The sequence below is a fragment of the Xiphophorus hellerii genome, chromosome 4 (genome assembly GCF_003331165.1).
Source record: "Xiphophorus hellerii strain 12219 chromosome 4, Xiphophorus_hellerii-4.1, whole genome shotgun sequence".
Classification (NCBI taxonomy): domain Eukaryota; kingdom Metazoa; phylum Chordata; class Actinopteri; order Cyprinodontiformes; family Poeciliidae; genus Xiphophorus; species Xiphophorus hellerii.
The window spans coordinates 651,268-669,496 of record NC_045675.1 but is presented as its reverse complement, the minus strand read 5'-3'; the positions used below and the strand labels follow the sequence as shown (position 1 = coordinate 669,496).

Below are 18,229 nucleotides of genomic sequence, written 5' to 3'. Positions count from 1 at the left end.
ACGCCGGACGCAGGTGACATGTAATTACATGTCAGTAATTACATGTCAGTAATTGCGTAATCCAAATGTTCATATATATTGCGAATCACATATATATTGAAGTAAAGAGTTTTCAAGTTAAACTCTTAACTTGAAAAGAGTTAAGAGTTTAACTTAACTCTTAAGTTAAGAGTTAACAGCATTAGCTCACCTTCCTTCAGATCCAGTTAAAATGTTGGAAAGACTCTGTGGCTTCAATATGGGATCAGTGTAGCAGCCGTTCATCGGACATGCATGGCTACATTAATGAAATAAGAGGGTTGATTTAATAGTTTAGCTAACGTTAGCTGCTGTAGCAGAAATGCTGTGTGTGACTGTGTGTGTGATGGGGTGTGTGTGTGATGGGGTGTGTGTGTGTGACAGGGTGTGTGTGTGATGGGGTGTGTGTGTGTGACTGTGTGTGTGATGGGGTGTGTGTGTGATGGGGTGTGTGTGTGTGACTGTGTGTGTGTGTGACTGTGTGTGTGTGTGTGTGGCTGTATGTGTGACTGTGACTGTGTGTGTGTGTGACTGTGTGTGTGATGGGGTGTGTGTGTGATGGGGTGTGTGTGTGTGACTGTGTGTGTGTGTGACTGTGTGTGTGTGTGTGTGGCTGTATGTGTGACTGTGACTGTGTGTGTGTGTGTGTGTGTGTGAGTAACGCTTCATTCTCAGCTTTAATTTTAGCGCTGACATTTACTCAGAAGCCAGAAGACTGGATCAGAACTAGAACAGGTCAGAACCAGAACGGATCGGCACCGGAGCGGATCAGAACCTCATGTCTCTCTCGTCCTCTCTCATCTCTCGGAATCTTCCGGCGGTTGCAGATCGTTTCTGCTGCAGATTTCAGAAGGAGATAATCTGAAGGTTTCGGTTCTGATTCACATCATGATCTCACTTCATGTCAGAGGTTCCATGTTGGTCAGCTGGATGCTGAGCGCAGAGAACCGGGCTGGGGGCCCTCAGGCGCTGCAGGGCCCCTGGAGGCCCCACTGAGGATCCCTGACTGCAGGGCCGTGCAGAGACCTTTGGAGGGGCTCAAAGTTAAAAAGGACACATTGAACAACATCTTAAAACAGTACAACAACAACCCATATTGATCAATAATTTAATTAGATATTAATAAATCATTGTCATCATTTGTCGAAATGCAAAGCAAATATAGTAAAATTTCCCCAACAGGTATAAAGTTTCTGTTTCTGAGGGCTGAGACTGAAGCTGTTAAACAGACCAGAGGAGAGAAGGTCAAAGGTTATGAAGTTATGAAATAAGAACATCTGATGATATTTTACTAATGAAGCCCTAATAATATCTATTTAACCTCTAGAACAACCTGGCTGCAGACTGATTTATAGACCAGAAACTCAAAGGGGTTAAAACTATATAATAGTTGATGTTAAACCTCTAGATCTAGAATTATAAGACTGGGATATCAAGGCAAAGAAAACTCAGTAGCTGCTGGTAGGGGCCATTCAGGGGCCTCCAGACACTCAGGGGCCTCCAGACATTCAGGGGCCTCCAGACACTCAGGGGCCCCTAGAAATGGTTTAATTGTAACACAGACCATAGATCTAAACCTGTAGCATCATTTATAGAGAATAACAATGTTATTAAATTTTATTTAATGCATCAGCTGAGAAAAAAACTACATTTAGGATTTAATTAGGACGTTTACTTTGTAAAAGTTTAAAGAATCATCTTGATAGTTTGATTGTTGTGTTACCATGGCTACAATATGGTGTAATCTTTGTGTTTGTTCACAAATACGTCACAGCAAATAACCAATAATCAGTGATTGATTTTAAACCTGGTCTCCCCTCACAGATTCACTAAATCTACATTTAAACATGTTAGTGATGCTGAGGGGGGGGTTCTGTCTAAGGCCCCATATTACCTTGGGCCGGCCCTGCATGAACAGCCTCTAGGCTGGAATCCACCTGGAATCTACCTGGAATCTACCTGGAATCCCCCGGTGGCCCCTGTCAGTCCCCCGATGTTTTGAAGACATTTTGGTTCCTTTAATTGTGGCATGTTTGGCTTTTTGCTGCGGTTCTAATTATTGCTCCAGTATTTTCTCTGATGTTTATGTTCTGAACTCTAATTGGGCCGAATCTTTCTTTAACACTTGAGGTTCTGCAGTAACTTCTGTTTACAGCCCAGAACCTCCAGCGGCTTTAACCCGCCTGGCAGAAACGATAAGGAGAAGCAGAGAGCAGTCAGCAGGCGGTACTGGGTGGTACCGGGTGGTACCGGGTGGTACTGGGTGGTACTGGGTGGTACCGGGCGGCAGTGTTGTATAAAGTACTGAAATCTCAGAGTCAAGTAAAAGTACAAGTACCTCTCCAAAATACGACTTTGGTAAAAGTCCAAGTCACTGACTGAAATGTTACTTGAGTTAAAGTCTTAAAGTATCTGAAACTTCTTGTACTTAAGTATGGAAATTACTGTAAAAATGGATGTACTCAAGTAATGTAATGAAAAGTACAAGTAAAAAGTAAAACAAGGCAAGTGTGAATGACATTTCTTATATTTTGGTAAACTTGTCAAATAAACTTAAAATAATGTACCCAACCAAGTGCAGGCAAAATGAAACCTGCTAATAAATTGTTCCAGTTTTAAAGAGTAGCGCATGTTAATGGTTTGTGGTTTTGAACTTGCATGCCTTTCCTATATTCGTTAAATTTAGTCTAAATTGCTATCGCTATGGCTTCTGTCCCCCATTGAACTAGGGTGACCAGACGTCCTCTTTTTCCCGGACATGTCCTACTTTTCAGACCTAAAAAGATGTCCGGGGGGAATTTAAAAATTGTCCGGGATTTTGGTCAACTGCCTCAAACACATTACATAGCTTACAGTGCATTATAGGGCACGGCGCTGCGTGTCACGTAATCCCTGAGCCGCGTCAGTGCGGGCAGCACTCTTCTGTGTCCCTCCCTCCCACCCGCTGTACGGTGTTCTGATTTCCCCAACAATGGGAGAAGCGAAACAGGTGTATCCTATTGGTGGTGATGAACAAGCCCAGGCAAGCAGGCTACGGACTTTGTTCGGTAGCCTGCTTGCTACTTGCTAATCAGTAGGTGGGGTCAAAACACTTGCGTTTCTCTCTCTCGCTTTTTTGTAACGAGTAACTAAACCACACATTGAAAATGTATCGGAGTAAAAGTACGCAATTAAGTTCGGAAATATAGTGAAGTAAAAGTGAAAGTCATCAAAAATTTTCATACTCGAGGAAAGTATGAAGTACTCCAAAATATACTTAAGTAAAGTAGTGAAGTATTTTTACTTCGTTACTATACAACACTGCCGGGCGGTACCGGGTGGTACTGGGTGGTACTGGGTGGTACCGGGCGGTACCGGGTGGTACCGGGTGGTACTGGGTGGTACCGGGTGGTACTGGGTGGTACCGGGCGGTACCAGGGCTTTGAGCTGCGTCGCGACTCGTGGTGTCAGTCTCAGTACCGTGTTTATATCAGGATGTCTGATATAAATCAGATATTCTTTCTATCAGTCGGTGGTTCCGATCCAGACTGCCTGTAGCGAACCGAACCGGGCTTTTAGCAGAATGATGAAGTTAAAGTCAGAAGTTTTTCTTTGAAGCATTTCTGTGTTTAGGGGCGAGGCGGGTTTTTTCCTGCTATTATGAAAATATAAATAGAAACAATTTTTCTATTGTCAACATCAGACCTACGTTTTTATTCACAAACCAGTATATGAAAAATATTCTTGTCCATAATTTGATAGTTAGAGGAACAGATCCTCCTCCTCCTCCTCCTCCTCCTCCTCCTCCTCCTCCTCACCATGGAGTCTGAACAACATGGAGGCAGAAACTGAGAGTCATTATCAGGGCAGCCGGTTTATTTAGCTAAATTATTATATTTAGATAAATATGATTGCTGAGGGGCACAAACAGGAAAAAAAAAAAAAAAGATTGAAAAAAATAATTTTTGAGAGGGATCAGTGAGGATCCCTGTGAGGATCCTGATGCCAGGACCCCTGCAGGGCCCCCAGGTTGAGGCCCCGGGCTGCAGGAAGCAGCCTGCTGACTCTCTGACCCGGTTTCCAGGCATGCTGTGACTCAGCAGGCTCAGGTTGCTGCATCATCACTTGTGTGCTGCGTTGTGCTGCGTTGTGCTGCCCACGCTGTCAGCTCCTCTCTGACCTGCTTCCATTCAGAGCCGTTGCTGCAGATTATCTCTGATCTCAGACTTCCTGCCGCCGCGCTGCTGCTGGGGGCCTCAGAGCAAACCTGCAGCCTTTTAAGGACTTTCACCAGTTTGTTGTGTTTTTGTCCCCATGTTGTCTGACTCAGCTTTAAAATCCACACCATGCATTCACCGCCGTCTACAACAGAAAACATTCAGGCTTGATTGAAATACACAGAAGCCAAAATTTAACAGCAATTATGAAGTTTAGCTTCTGCTTTTTGACAAGTGAATTTGCATATTAGTCAAATATGTAGTTAGCCTGCAGCTCAGAACTACATATTTGGTTTACAGCTAAATAATTAGCTTGTGCACTAACTAACTATTTATGGAGCTAAATTTGTATTTCTGAATTAGCTAAATATTTAGCCTAATAATTAGCTTGGGGTTAGCTCTGCGCTAGCTGCTGGTGGTGAGGATGACAGCAGGGTGTGAATACTTTCTGCTGGATTAAAACCTTCGTGAAGTTGAAGGATTTCCTGGACGACCTGCGTCCAATTTCAGGTTTAAAATGTTGCATGAAAGAAGTTTAGATGAACAGAAGATAAAATGTGAGAAGGAGGAGCAGACCGGCTGGTAATCGGGTCGGACATTAGCGTGAGGCGTCAGCCGGCTGGAGAAACACAAACATGATGTCATCCTCCACTAACCGGGTCACACAGAGTTTCTTTCTAGGACTTGAGCTGCTGCCTGGAAACAACCTCACAGACAGAGGAGGGGCTTTCTGCGCTCACCACAAACCGCCGCTGACATCCAGGAACCGAACAGCGCCGCAGAACCCAACCCATCCAGGAACTGAACCAGCAGGTTCTGGACCAGCGGGTTCTGGACCGTTGTTGTCAATCAGACCTGTGAAGACGCTGCTGCAGGAATCAAAGCCACTAAAGAGAAACTAAAGCCTGGATGAGTTTCTCTGATCTGAGACTTTAGTCTCTGGTCCTGGAAATGTTCTGCAGCTGCTAGAAGGCCCACTGTGGAACTCAGGGGTCAGAGGTCAGAGGTCAGCCTGATCTCTAGTTTACAGCTGGACGAACTGAAGCTGTGCCTTGACTCTAGATCTGTAACTCTAGATTGTTCCTCTTTAATACCTTCATCCACACATTGATCTGCTCTCAGCGTCTGTTCAGTGAAGTAAAACTCTACTTCAACATATTTTTACTCAAGAGTAAAAAAGTATCTGGTAAAAATTCTGAGTAATTAATCAAATTATCAATATTTAAAAATTACATTCAAACCACCAGAATATAAAGTTAAGAAGAAATTTTGGTGTTTTAAAGTCCAAAATGAAAATAGTTTGTATAAATAATAACTACAAAATAACCAGATCAGGCAAACGAATCATTTTTCCAACTGCGTTTCTGCGGCAGAAGCTGCAGGTTTGTCTGGTGAAAGTTTGAGAAGAACTCACTGAATATTTACGCAAGACTGTTAATATTTCATAATTACTCAGGTAAAAGTTCAAAGTACAAAATAATTTCAGCACATTTTTTACCAAAAAGTTACTCCAGTAGATGAAACCATCTACGACCAGCTCTGGCTTTGAGTCAGAGAAACGTCGCAAGTTTTACATTTTGAACTGTTTGAGTTTGTGAAAGATAAACTTAGTCAGTTTTATTAACTATTTATTAATTTTGTTGTGTCTCTAAATTAGCACTTTAAACAAACTGAAAAGGCGGGAACAGCGACTGGTTCCCAGAATGCCTTGCAGCAGGCTGTTGTTTTACTTTGATTAAAATAAATGTGAGCAGAATTCAGTCGATGTTTAATAAAATGTTTGTTCATGCAAACTGAATCAAGAAATCTAATCCTTAAAATAAGTTATTATAACTCAGTAATGTAAATAATACAGAAATGTTAGTTGAGGAAAGATTGGTTGCATCATTTAGGATTATTTTACTGAAATTACAGCATTAAATTAGAACAACTCAGATTGAAATTATCAGAACTTGATGCTTAGAAAACTCTTGTTAAACTTAATGAACTTTAATTTCTGAATTAAATGACAAACAAGTGAAACTTTATAACCGTCAAACTCAGTAAGTGTTGCTGTAATAATTATTAATGTTTGTGTTCATTTCCTTGGAGCCGTTTTGGGTCAGACTGTGGAGTTCAGACTTCATCGCTCCTGAAGATGTTTAAAGGTTCTCAGAATGACATTTGTCTTCCCCCAACAGAACCAGAACCTCTGGTTTGGACCCGTCTGACAGAACATCCACCTGCAGTTCCGCTCTCCGCCTGGAGAGGCCAGCGTTCCTTCAGTTTGTGGTTCTGACCCGCCTGGACCCGAAGCAGAACTCTCTCTGCTCTCTCAACCTTTATTCCTGTAATTATGATGATTTTCTGCTCCGATGAAAACGTCTCAAAGTTTCATCATCGACTTACAGCAGAAAAGTTTCATTGGTTTTTATATAAATATGAAGGGACGACTGGTGCCGGAAGCCCGTTGAAATGATGCTTACATCGTTTAAACTGCGTGATTGTGAATAAAAATACCAGTAGGTATTTGGTTCCATATAACACAGTAGGAGTGGAACCAGTAAAACTTTAATGGATGCAAAAGCAAGAACCAACTGGATGACTTTGTGTTTCTGTGTTTGATATGATGTGAAGCATTTTGAAATGCCTTGCTGCTGAAATGTGCTATATAAATAACATTTGATTGATTTGATGTAAAATAACTTATTTGGCTCATAAAGATCCAACAGAACCATGTGGAAAACTTCACTGTGGTTCTGGAAACCTGTTTGGACCATGAAGGTTCTGACTCAATGTTCTGTCACATTGAATGAACCTCAGATCTACTGCATGTTTCCGTCCACCAGAACCAAGCGGTCCAACAGAACCAAGCGGTCCAACAGAACCAAACAACCCAGGAGCTGTGAGTGCTGCAGGTTACTGTCTCCTTGTTGTTCCTCACATAAAAACTTTTTTAAAAATTTGATAATCAATTGAACTTAATTCTCTGATCGATCAGAATCAGCTGATCGATCGATTTGTGTGGTTGAACTGAAATCGTGTTTTTCTAAAATCTGGAGACATTCGTTGTGAATCGGCGCTTTAGAAGTAAAAAGTTTGTCTCTGACTGGATTCATCGCGGTGAAGGTTTTGGGTTTTAACCGGTCACAATGTTACGGATCTTCTCTGGTTTTACCAAGCAGGTTCAGTTCCTGATGACCTTGCAGGATGAGGCGTCTCATGCAGCAGCTTTCCAGGTTCTGCTGGGTCCTGTTGCGTAGGCGGCGTTAGCGGGACGGCCCCGGCCCTCCGATTGGCTGTCAGTGGTCATCGGCGACATGAGCAGCAGTTTCTGCTTGCTGCTGAAGCAGCATCTGCTCGGCTCTCCAGGAGGAGCGCTGACGAATCGCCGCCGCCGCTGGATGCCGTTTCCCAGGCGACGGTGAAGTACGCTGACAGCAGTTCCTGTAAACCTGATGATTTATCAGATAATTCCTCCTCGTGCATTAAAGCAGGTCAGAGAAAAGATGCTGAGATCATCTGTGCTCCGACCTCAGAGCGACCACATCCAAGCTGTGACATCACAGCGGGGGGCGGGGCCACAGCAGTCACCTCAGTTCAGACTCCCACAGGCAGGTGGAGATAAGATCAGATGAACTTTCCTGATCTCAGTCAGACGGACCAAAGCGCTGCGGCAGCAGAGCAACCAGCAGATGTGTAGTACCGATAAGAAAGTCAGCATGAAGCAGAAACAAGCCGAGGGGCTGACAGGAAGCGCCGCGCAACGCAACGCAGCGCAACGCAGCAACATGTCTGCCGAGAGCAACACAAACTACTGCAGCAACTACAGCAACTACTCAGTCTGGACTGAAAAAGTTGCTTCACTTGTAAATAAAATGTTCAGCTGCTCCAGTCACACATGGGAACAATAAACCATCTATCTATCTAGATCTATGTAGATCTATCTAGAGCAGGGGTGTCCAACTCAAATACACAGTGGGCCAAAATTTTAAATTGAACAAAGCCGCGGGCCAAGGTTGGACAAATGAATCTTTTAATATGGACCCAAACAAGTTTTGATTTAACAATAAATATTGAACAAGCAAGGCTTATATAATTTAAAAGTGCAGGCGTGCAAAATTGAGTTGCTAATAATAATAATAAAACATATAAATGGAATATTAAATAAAATTTAAATAAAAATTGAATGCCTCCTTTCTGAGGTAAATGTCAAAATTAGCTTCGTACTCAGACTAATAAATTTGAAAATAAAATAACATAACAACTATGAATAAATCATTAAATAAACTATGAATAAACCATTCAGGCCTTGGAGTAACAAGAAAAGGTGCATAGAAAACTTATTTATTGCTCATTTTGCGACACACTGATCTACTCTGATGCAGCCAAGTCAGATATCTGGCATCTTTTCTTGGATGCCAGTTCATCAATGTCGGGGCTCAGAGTTTGAGCTGAGGAAACCTTCATTATCGAACAAAGGTGTTCGTCAGTCAGGCGTCTCCTGTGAGACGTTTTCATCATCTTCACTGAGGAGAAAAGTTGCTCACATACAGGAAATATGTAAACAGACATTCTGTCTCCCACCTGTCCAGAAAAGTTTTATTTTCTGTCTTTCCTTTCGCCATGTTTTGGTAGGGTAACACAGTGATGGCTGTAGTTTGAGGTCGCAGTGAGGTTTGGGGGAGAGGCCCGGGGATGCGGGGTGCGCCGGGGCTTTCAACCCAAGGACTGCGCAAGAAGACGGATCACCACCTTCCTAATACATCCATGTCCGCTACCATAAGTGCTACTGACACAGAGGAGGAGGCGTGTCTGCCTCTGTCCTGACTGACGCGCCAAAAAACAGCAGAGCATTATGGGATTTGTTGTATAAGCGGTGAATGCGGCGTCACAGCGTTGCCACCGTATAATACCGGCTCTAATATTAATTTGAAATTGCCTCGCGGGCCAAATATAATTACACTGCGGGCCAAATTTGGCCCGTGGGCCAGAGTTTGACACCTATGATCTAGATCTATGTAGATCTATCTAGATCAGGGGTCTCAAACTCCAGGCGTCCAGTTGCTGTCCTGCAGGTTTTAGATGAGCCACAGCTACAAAACCCTGGAATGAAACGGCTTCATCGCCTCCTGGTGTAGATCAGGTTCTCCAGAACCTGAATGACCTGATTATTCTGTTCAGCTGCTGCAGCAGAGCCTCATCTAAACGCTGCAGGACAGCGGGCCTCCAGGACTGGAGTTTGACACCCCTGATCTAGATCTATGTAGATCTATGTAGATCTATCAAACCGCTCCACAGACACAGCTTTAATCAAGATGGTAACTCTAGACAATGATCACGATCCAGCTGTAGCTGCGTTCACACTGCAGGACTTCAAGTTCAGGTTTGGCTGAAATCTGATTTTTTTTTTCCATTTTATTAATTAAACGCGACCAAAGAAGAAGAACGTGGTCGCCATCCTGCAGCGCTCTGTTGGAGGCGGTAAAGATGGCCGCCATCCTGCAGCGCTCTGTTGGAGGCGGTAAAGATGGCCGCCATCCTGCAGCGCTCTGTTGGAGGCGGTAAAGATGGTCGCCATCCTGCAGCGCTCTGTTGGAGGCGGTAAAGATGGCCGCCATCCTGCAGCGCTCTGTTGGAGGCGGTAAAGATGGCCGCCATCCTGCAGCGCTCTGATGGAGGCGGTAAAGATGGCCGCCATCCTGCAGCGCTCTGATGGAGGCGGTAAAGATGTTGCTTTGAAAAGTATCAGATTTATTTCCACAGGTGGAAGTGGAACTGGTGGGATCTTGTTTTGGGCTCCTAGAGGAAAAGCCGGATCTCGTTTGGCTGCTGCTGCGTTCGACACTTTGACCTTTGGGAAGGAAGCTGACCCGTCTAAACTGGAACCCCGACTGTCAGCGGTTGTCGGATCATTTCCTGCTCCTGCAGATTTATCAGATTCAGAAACTAACAACTTTTCCGAAAAGCTTTTACTTTGAAAATCACAAACTGTGTCTTAAAAACAGGCATGAGGAGAAGCTCCAAAACATCTGTCCATGTTTTCTGTCTCCAGGCGTCTCGGTCCAGTCCGGGGAAAAGTCCAGGTCCAAGACCCGCTGTTCTGTCAGATCGTCATGCGCTTAACACGAACTGACGGCTGTATCTGTCAGAGAAGTATACTCTGTCATCACCATATGATTTTATTTAATCAGCAACACAGAATCATGACAAAGATCGTCAGACACTTTATTAACAGTATTAACATCCTGACTCAGCGGTTAACTAGTCAGAGCGGTTAACTAGTCAGAGCGTCATCAAGCAGCAGGGAGGCCATTTTTACACGGCGTGTTGTAGCTGCAGCTAGTCCCAGCTTTAAATAGACTTTTAAACCACAACATCACATGTACAGTACATCTGTCCAGTTATCACTGAAAACAGTTTATTGACTTATTTTCATCATAATTTGTAGCGTCGGCTTCTCCTGATCTACTGGTTTCCTCCATCTTGGTCCAACGTCTCCGCTCTGGTCTCATCGGCTCTCCGTCCAGATGTGGCTCTACCAACCTCAAGCCGGCGGCCATCTTGTTTCTAGAGAGGAGAGGCTTTCTGTGTGATGACCTTTAACCTTTAACTTGATATCTTGAAGTTTGTGCTGAGCAGCAGCATTAACAGCAGGAGATCCTCCTCAGATATTTAGAGCTTAATAATATTTTTATTCCGTTTCTGCTGAGAGCCGGCGGTTCTGATCGGTTCTGATCGGTGCTGCTGGGGTGAAACCAGGACAAATGAGAGAGACGATCCTCGGCTTCTGGAGTCTGCAGCGTCAGCATCATGCTGAGTTTCACAGAGTCAGAGATCAGAGGCTTCAGGATCTGGGTCATGGATCCAGAGGATCAGAACCGGCAGAGATCCAAGCCTCCATCAGCGCCGGGGGAGCAGGCTCTGATGGATGGTTGGATGCATTATGGATGGATGCTGGATGTTGGGTGACAGTTGGATGTTGTGCTCTGCAGTGACTCAGCCTCAGTCTGTAGGAGTTTCTCTGTTTTTGGGTTTTTCGCACAGATAGATGCTAATCAGCAGACAGGAAGTTGATCAGCTTTAATCACCTGAGCGTGCTCAGAGCTGATGGACGCTCTGATAGGAGGAATCTCCCCGATCGGTTATCTGATCCCAGATCAGATCTGATGGTCATAAATAAGCTGATCTGACAGCAGAAGAATCAGAAGCCGGACCAGAACACAGAGGAGCCGACATGCTGCTGCTTCGCCGCGCCGCCGACACGCTGCTGGTGAGAATCATGGCTGCCGAACTCTGACTGCTGCTGCACTGACGGGTTCTGTCAGGGAGGGAGCCCAAACCCGGTTCTGGTTCTGAAAGGAACCTGTAACTGGAAAATAGCTGCTGTGTTTAGAGCTCGGGATGACGCTAAGATTAAGATTCATAAGACAGAAAGTACCAGAACCGGGTCAGGAACCAACCGGGCTTTAGGAAGGGCAGTAGCCCAGGGCCGCCACGCTTTGGGCGGCGCAAACATCGAACTTTATATAAAGCTAACAGGGCGACAGCAGGTGAGTCAAATTCATATTTAGGGATTTTTAATGAACATACAAAATCCTAAAGTATTTGAAAATGATCAGGCGTCAAACGAGGCTAATAGCAGATCAGGGTGTTTACACGTTAAAGCTAAATGTTATAACTAAATATGAAAACTACGCTTCAAAGCTCGGGCCCCAGCAGGGCTCCGGCCCCCGGGCCCCGTCCTTCTGGATCCGGCTCTGGTCAGGAATGTTGGGAAAACCAAAGAAACTCCGACTGAACAGCAACCGATCATACAGGCGAGGAAAAGATCTCTAAATATAAAAACATGTAACTATCTACAGTAAACATCTAAAACGAACCATAAACAAATAAATATGAGATAAAAATATTCATGCTGAAATTATAGATTATATTTTTAGATTAACTAGTCATTAAGTGATCAGATTAAATGGCTTATTGCTGAATTTGAGAACAATAACTGATTTGTTTAGTAATTAAATTATTGGTTTATTATCATTATTGGCTTATTTCAATCAGAACTCAGTAGATCAATAGATTTATTGATCTCACTTCATCCATGAATCTCTGGGTTCTGAGGTTCTGAAACAGATTTTATTTTTTATTAAATTATTGTCCCAGTTGAACCTCAGGGTGTACTTACTTTCTGCCAGGAAGGTCATGATGCAGCAGCAGCTGTGGAGGCGAGCAGTCAGAGAGCGTCACGTTATTCAGTCCGACCCGGTTGGACCCGGTCCGATTCGGTTCACTGCAAAAGCACTAAATCTTACCAAATTATTTCTCCCCCATTTCCAGTTTGGTTCAGTCTGAGATTTTTGCACTGAAACTCGGAGAGAACGACTTGAAGTTCTGGTCGTCTTGGACCGGGTCAGACCGGGTCGGACCCGGTCAGACCCGGTTGGTCTGCTGATATTTGTGTTTGATTGGAAACTGTAAAAATAATCAGAGTTTGGAGATGAATACCTTTAATACCGTCCAGGTCCAGGTTCTGGTCCAGGTTCTGGTTCTGGCCCAGCTGACCCTGCTGTGTGCTCCTCAGGTCCTGTGCAGTGCATTGTGGGTAATCTCCGGGCAGCCGGCCTGTGACTCCATGCTGGTTTTCTCCTCTGACGTTTCTCCGGCTGAAGGAAACGGGAACGTCCACCAGCGCTCGCTGTCGCCGTGGAGCTGGAGGTGGGTCCAGCAGAACCTCTGGTTCTGGTCCCGGTTCTGGTTCTGACTCTGCCCTCTGCCCCTGCAGGTCCAGCACGGCGAAGAACCGGATCCCGTCCACCATCTGGGAGGCCAGCTGCAGCACCAAGTTCTGCTCCGAACTCAAACCGGGTCAGGAGGGAGAACACGACTGGAACTCCGTCCCGATCCACCAGGACGTTCTGGTTCTGACCCGGATGGAGGGCAGCCGCTGCTACAACGCCTCCTACCTCTCAGTGGCAGTGGGCTGCACCTGCGTCCGGGCCAGCACCGAGCAGAACTAGAGACCGGAACCAGAACCAGAACCGGACCCGGAACCAGCATCAGAGCCGAGCAGAACTAGAGACCAGGACCAGAAATCTATGGTCCAGTAGTTTGATGGAAACGGTTCTGGATCCAGTTTGATGTTCTGGTTCGACCCAGTTCCTCTGAGGTCCGGTCCTCCTGGTTCCGATCCGTTCTGTTCAGAACTCTGACGGCTCCTCTTCCTCCTCAGAGCTCTGCGTTTCCATAGAAACCGATATTTTCTGGTTCTGAACAAATTTATGAACACGGACTCGGACAGAACCACTGTCTTCCGGCCCGGTTCTGAACCTGAAATGTTTTTTGTTTATTTATTAAACCAGAAAAATGTTTATGATTCGTGTGAAGAGCAGCAGATATTTCCATTCCTGGCTGAACTCGGGTTCTGTTTGCGGTTCTGATTCTGAAATGTTCTGTTTATTTACATATTCATATTTATTAAACTGACTAAACTTTCCTTTTGACTCTTTCTGTACAGAAATGTTGGAAAATATAAAGATTCTGAATCTTTGGGTTCTAATCTGGTCCTGGTTCTGGTTCTGGTCCAGCTGAAGTTCTGTTCAAATGTGGACTGTTTTTTAATTCTTTAATTTCATATAAATAAACTGGAACTGAAGAAATGTGAATAAATAAAATCCATCCAGTTCTGTTTGTTAGTGTCAGGTTCTGATCCGGTTCTGGTTCTGAACCCAAACCTTTGGGTTTATCGGTTAATTTAAGGTTTTCCTTTTCTCTGATATCTTCTGGTTTTACTGACTGGCTGTTGACTGAATTATTATATTTGTTTCCCGCCAGTTCTGCTCTGATTAAAATGTAATTACAGTAGAACTTTACTAGACAGTAACACTGAACCACCAGCAGGGGGCAGCAAATCACGCGAGGCTTCAAGCAGCTTCCTTTAAACAGACGATCGGTTTTCCAGCAGCTTCGCTGCTTTAGTTCAGACTTTAAAGGAAAAATCTAGAAAACTGGAGAGAAAATGGAGATCTACACGTCTAGAGGAATTCTTCGTAACCTGGAAAACACTCTGCAGCTGTAAACAAGCAGAATATTTTTCATAGATACATAAATTATTAATCTCCTGAGAGACATGCATGGGCTCAAAGATGCTGTAAAATACAACAAAAACAGCATCAATCTAAGTAAACAGGAGTTATGTGAAAACATTGCAAAGCATTACGGCAGAACTATACAAGGTGGTTTGTTTTATCAAAGTACGGCCGCCAGGGGGCGCTGTGAGGGCGTCAGAAAGTTGGCAGGAAATGAGAGATAAAGAAAAGCCAATGAATTTTCAATCTTAAACATTTTTCTGTTTTTCAATCACTTTAAAAATAAAATCTAATTTAAAATCAATGATTTACATATTATTTCTCCTCATTTCCAAATGGCTGCCAGTCATGCTATGCTAGCCTTGGTCCTCAAGCTAGCATAGCATAGCGAGACCAAACTGGAAAAACTTTCTGATAAGAAAAAAGACCAAATGAGCCTCCGGTGTTATGGATTAACTGGTGGCTAAATTAACTGGTGTAAGAGCGAAAATATTCCTTATAAGGTTGTTTTTTCACTAAGGAAATCTGGCGCCAAAGAAGGTCGATTTGACCTGGCTCCCAGTTCCCTGTATGTGCGAAGCCGAAGTGAGACGGAAAGAATGTCTGAGAAATAAACTGTTTGGATAGATAAGAATAATAATGGGCTTGTTTTGCACCTTTGAAATGGAGCAGATGTTGGAGGTCAATAGGTCTTAACATTCCCAAAGAAACTCCAATACACACTCATTTGAAAGCTGATAGAGTTCGTGCGTAAGGACACACGTCAAACATGGGCAGTAATGCTATTGGTCGAAACTTACCAACTTACACCAATGAAAATGAGATTCTATAAAACAGACTGACTAAGAATACAATGAGATTTTGGGGAGAATTTTGAGAATTGACTGTACTGTAAATTGATCTGTGGAACAGTGTAATAAATCTCCACCCGCCGTGGCCTGCAGTTGAAGAACTCGTCTCAGAGTATTATTTCTCATCTATAATATAATTAAGACCTTTTCTGATCCAACACTGGTTGAAACCTTTGCACACTGCAGATGTTTCTAAATTGTAGGTGGCTGCGTCAATCCCTGTTGAAAAATGCTAACTATGTGACAAAACCGTTCGCAAAACTTTACTATGAATTATATTTGATGCATATACATTTAATGTTACATGTGAAAAATAATTTTTCAAAACAAGTTTCTACAGAGCAGCGTTCAGTTCGCTTCGAAAACACCGCATTGGAGCAAAACCAGATCAACGAGTAACACGACAATCCCATTCACATTCAGGTTCACCAGAATAAACTAATTTCATCTCATGAACAGACACAATGTAAACCTGAGTGGAAGGTTTCTGCTTTTTATAACCAGCACTGATCAGAAAAACATTGGAATTGACTCTCAACTTGGTAATTTGGCGATATTCTTCCAGTTAGTTTGCCTGACAAACCTGTTAAACAATATTAACTCCAAAACGTTGGCAGCAAGTGAATATTACTTTTGTAGACAATAAAATAAACTGGTCCAACAAGTGAATCAGATGACGGCGCTGATATCGTACCAGCGGTCGCCGAGTTCCGAGAGCGCCGTTGTAACCACTAAACTGTAATGGCCGACGGAAGTCCAACCATCCAACCTGTTATTGATTCTGATCTAACGGAAACCCCGCGCTTTAGGAAGCAAACCTGGATTAACTGGTGACATTTTCAGAATCTCAGTTTGAGGGAAGATTTTAACCCGTTTCTGATGTAAAAGTATATAAGAATAGTTTTCTCAGCGTTGTCTCTTATGGTTGAGTATTAGGGTCATTTAATGAAAAGAATAAAGACTTTTAGTTAAATTACGAGGGAAAAATAGCAACAATAAGGAATAAATGACACTGCCACGTAGATCTGTGGTAGCCATGTCTTCTGTAAATGAAGGGAATAACCCTTAATATGTTACAAAAACAATGTTTAAAACATTTCACTAGGGAGATGTGAAAACCAACACAGCCAGTCGAACTTTTTAAACATTTTATTTTTAATTCTACGGCTCTTCAACATTTACGTCGGTTTTCAGGGATTAATCTTTGCTTTGAGATCTGTTTCCATCTTCCTTTGACGAGTTTCATCCTCTGAAGTTCTGCGTAGTTTACATGTTTTGATTTTGCAGATTAATTTTTTAAAAAGGCAACATACCATATTAGACTAGTAAAAGTCTTTCTAATTAGTTATTCTCGAGATCTTAATAGGTGTATTACGGAATCGGATAGTATTTTTGCTAAGATTTTTAGTTCTTTAAGCTTATCGCATTGTTTACTTCCTGGTTCGGTAAAGGGGTCCTAAAAAGCCACGCCCACAGAAACAGCGGTCTTTCCCTGCAGCCGCCACCAGTTAATCCATAACACCGGCAGCCCCGCTGTGGAGGAAACGACTGTAAAAAAACTTGTAAGAACTGCGGGAATACAATATAATCTGATGGGATTAACATAAAATATTACCCGTTTTCTTAGAATCAAAAGATGGGAAGGATTGTGATGACAACATGACATTTAACCCACCAATCAAACTCAAAATACAGATTCCAGCATTAGCTGCACATGCTAGCCCGAAGTAGTTAGCATTAGCTAGAGCAGCTCCCGTTTCAGCCACCGATCAGTGAAAACCAAACTTCATGGCTCGCTGGTTGTCGGGTCATGATTCATATTCATATAATGAGCTTTAAGGCGCATAAAGGGACAGAAACAAGAAGTTTGGATATACAGACCTGCAGCTGATGATGATGATGATGATGATGGGACACCTGAAGCCTGTATCGTTCTATGGAAAGCCGTTTTAACATAAAATCAGTTTCACCACACTTCCGTTCCAGATATCTGAATCTGAGCTGGTAAAATGCGACTTGCGTTAAATTGTAGCGTTTCTTCCCGGTTTTGTTCCTCTGAGTATGTTGCTGTGGAACATGCGTTTTTAAAATTTTTTGTCCTGATTTTGGTACAATTTTAATCCAAACTATGTTAATGTATTATTCTCTTTTGTGCTGAGGGGAATAAACAGTCACCCTAAACAAGTGTGTACACGGAAAATCTGAAAAATAAATACTTTAAATGGGGGGCGGGGCCCACAAGACAAAAAAAGCCCCAATGTGGACAGAAAGAAGTTGTGTTTCTGTGTTTTAGCAGATTCTTCATCCTTCCAGAATGCCAGTGTCAGACTCTAATCGTGTTTTCAGTCTCTAATTACATTCTGACCGGTATAAACGACGTCAGACTTACAATTAATTTGCATGGAAAATTAATGCAAATTAATGTTCCATCCATTAATTTTACTTACCAGTAAATTATGAGTCATAAAATAAATTTGAGACGTCTCGATTTTTGTTCTGACTAGCATAATTCTGAGTAATTCTTCACATTTTTAATGTACTTCAGAAATCTTGAGATTCTTGAAGTAACATTGTGACATCACTGATATCTTTAGCAATTATTCTGTTAAAACGTCACAGATTTACATATCATTTTGAAATTGAAACAATCAAAGTACTTTAAAAGTATTTTGAAACTGCATCTTGGGTCACCTGCAGAACTTTTAGCTCCTCTAGCTAAACTCAGTGGAATAATATTTTACTGAAGCTTTGGTTTACTGTTTGTTTGACTCTAGGAAACATTTGTCCATTTATTGCTCCAAAATGGAGTCCACCGGTCTTTAGTTTATTTAACAAACATGAAAGCCACTGACTCAAACAGGAGCTAACTCTGATCAGCCGTCAGCAAACCCGCAGAGGTTCCCATGTTTATTGAACCACAGTGACACCTGCTGGTCACACCGCGACACTTTACCGTATGGCTCTTAGACGGGACGTTTCTGTCTCGGCAGAGAATAATTATGAAGTTCTCGTTCCCCTCGTCTCCCATCCATTTCCTAAAATCCTGCTGAGCTTTTCCACTCTGAAGCATTTTCTGATCATTTATGCAGGAAACCCAAAA

At 43.0% G+C, this 18,229-nt stretch overlaps 1 protein-coding gene and 1 long non-coding RNA gene across 2 annotated transcripts; one reads left to right on the top strand and one right to left on the bottom strand.

The window, feature by feature from the left end:
- Positions 1 to 9,986: 9,986 nt before the first annotated feature.
- On the top strand, positions 9,987 to 15,227 carry LOC116719231 (interleukin-17A-like). Its single transcript, XM_032561716.1, has 3 exons — positions 9,987 to 11,466; positions 12,775 to 12,908; positions 12,976 to 15,227. The coding sequence occupies exons 1-3, from the start codon at positions 11,431 to 11,433 to the stop codon at positions 13,208 to 13,210; spliced, it is 405 nt and encodes a 134-aa protein (XP_032417607.1). The 5' UTR covers positions 9,987 to 11,430; the 3' UTR covers positions 13,211 to 15,227.
- Positions 11,449 to 12,813, bottom strand: LOC116719238 (uncharacterized). Its single transcript, XR_004339145.1, has 3 exons — positions 12,699 to 12,813; positions 12,379 to 12,483; positions 11,449 to 11,565 (listed from the first exon to the last, which is right to left on the bottom strand). It is a non-coding gene; the product is annotated as an uncharacterized LOC116719238 (long non-coding RNA).
- Positions 15,228 to 18,229: the final 3,002 nt, after the last annotated feature.

Coding starts and splice junctions, on each gene's coding strand:
- LOC116719231 (XM_032561716.1), top strand. CDS start 11,431: ATGCTGCTGCTTCGCCGCGCCGCCGACACGCTGCTG. Junction 11,467..12,774: donor GCGCCGCCGACACGCTGCTG/GTGAGAATCATG, acceptor TGTGCTCCTCAG/GTCCTGTGCAGTGCATTGTG. Junction 12,909..12,975: donor CTGTCGCCGTGGAGCTGGAG/GTGGGTCCAGCA, acceptor CTGCCCCTGCAG/GTCCAGCACGGCGAAGAACC.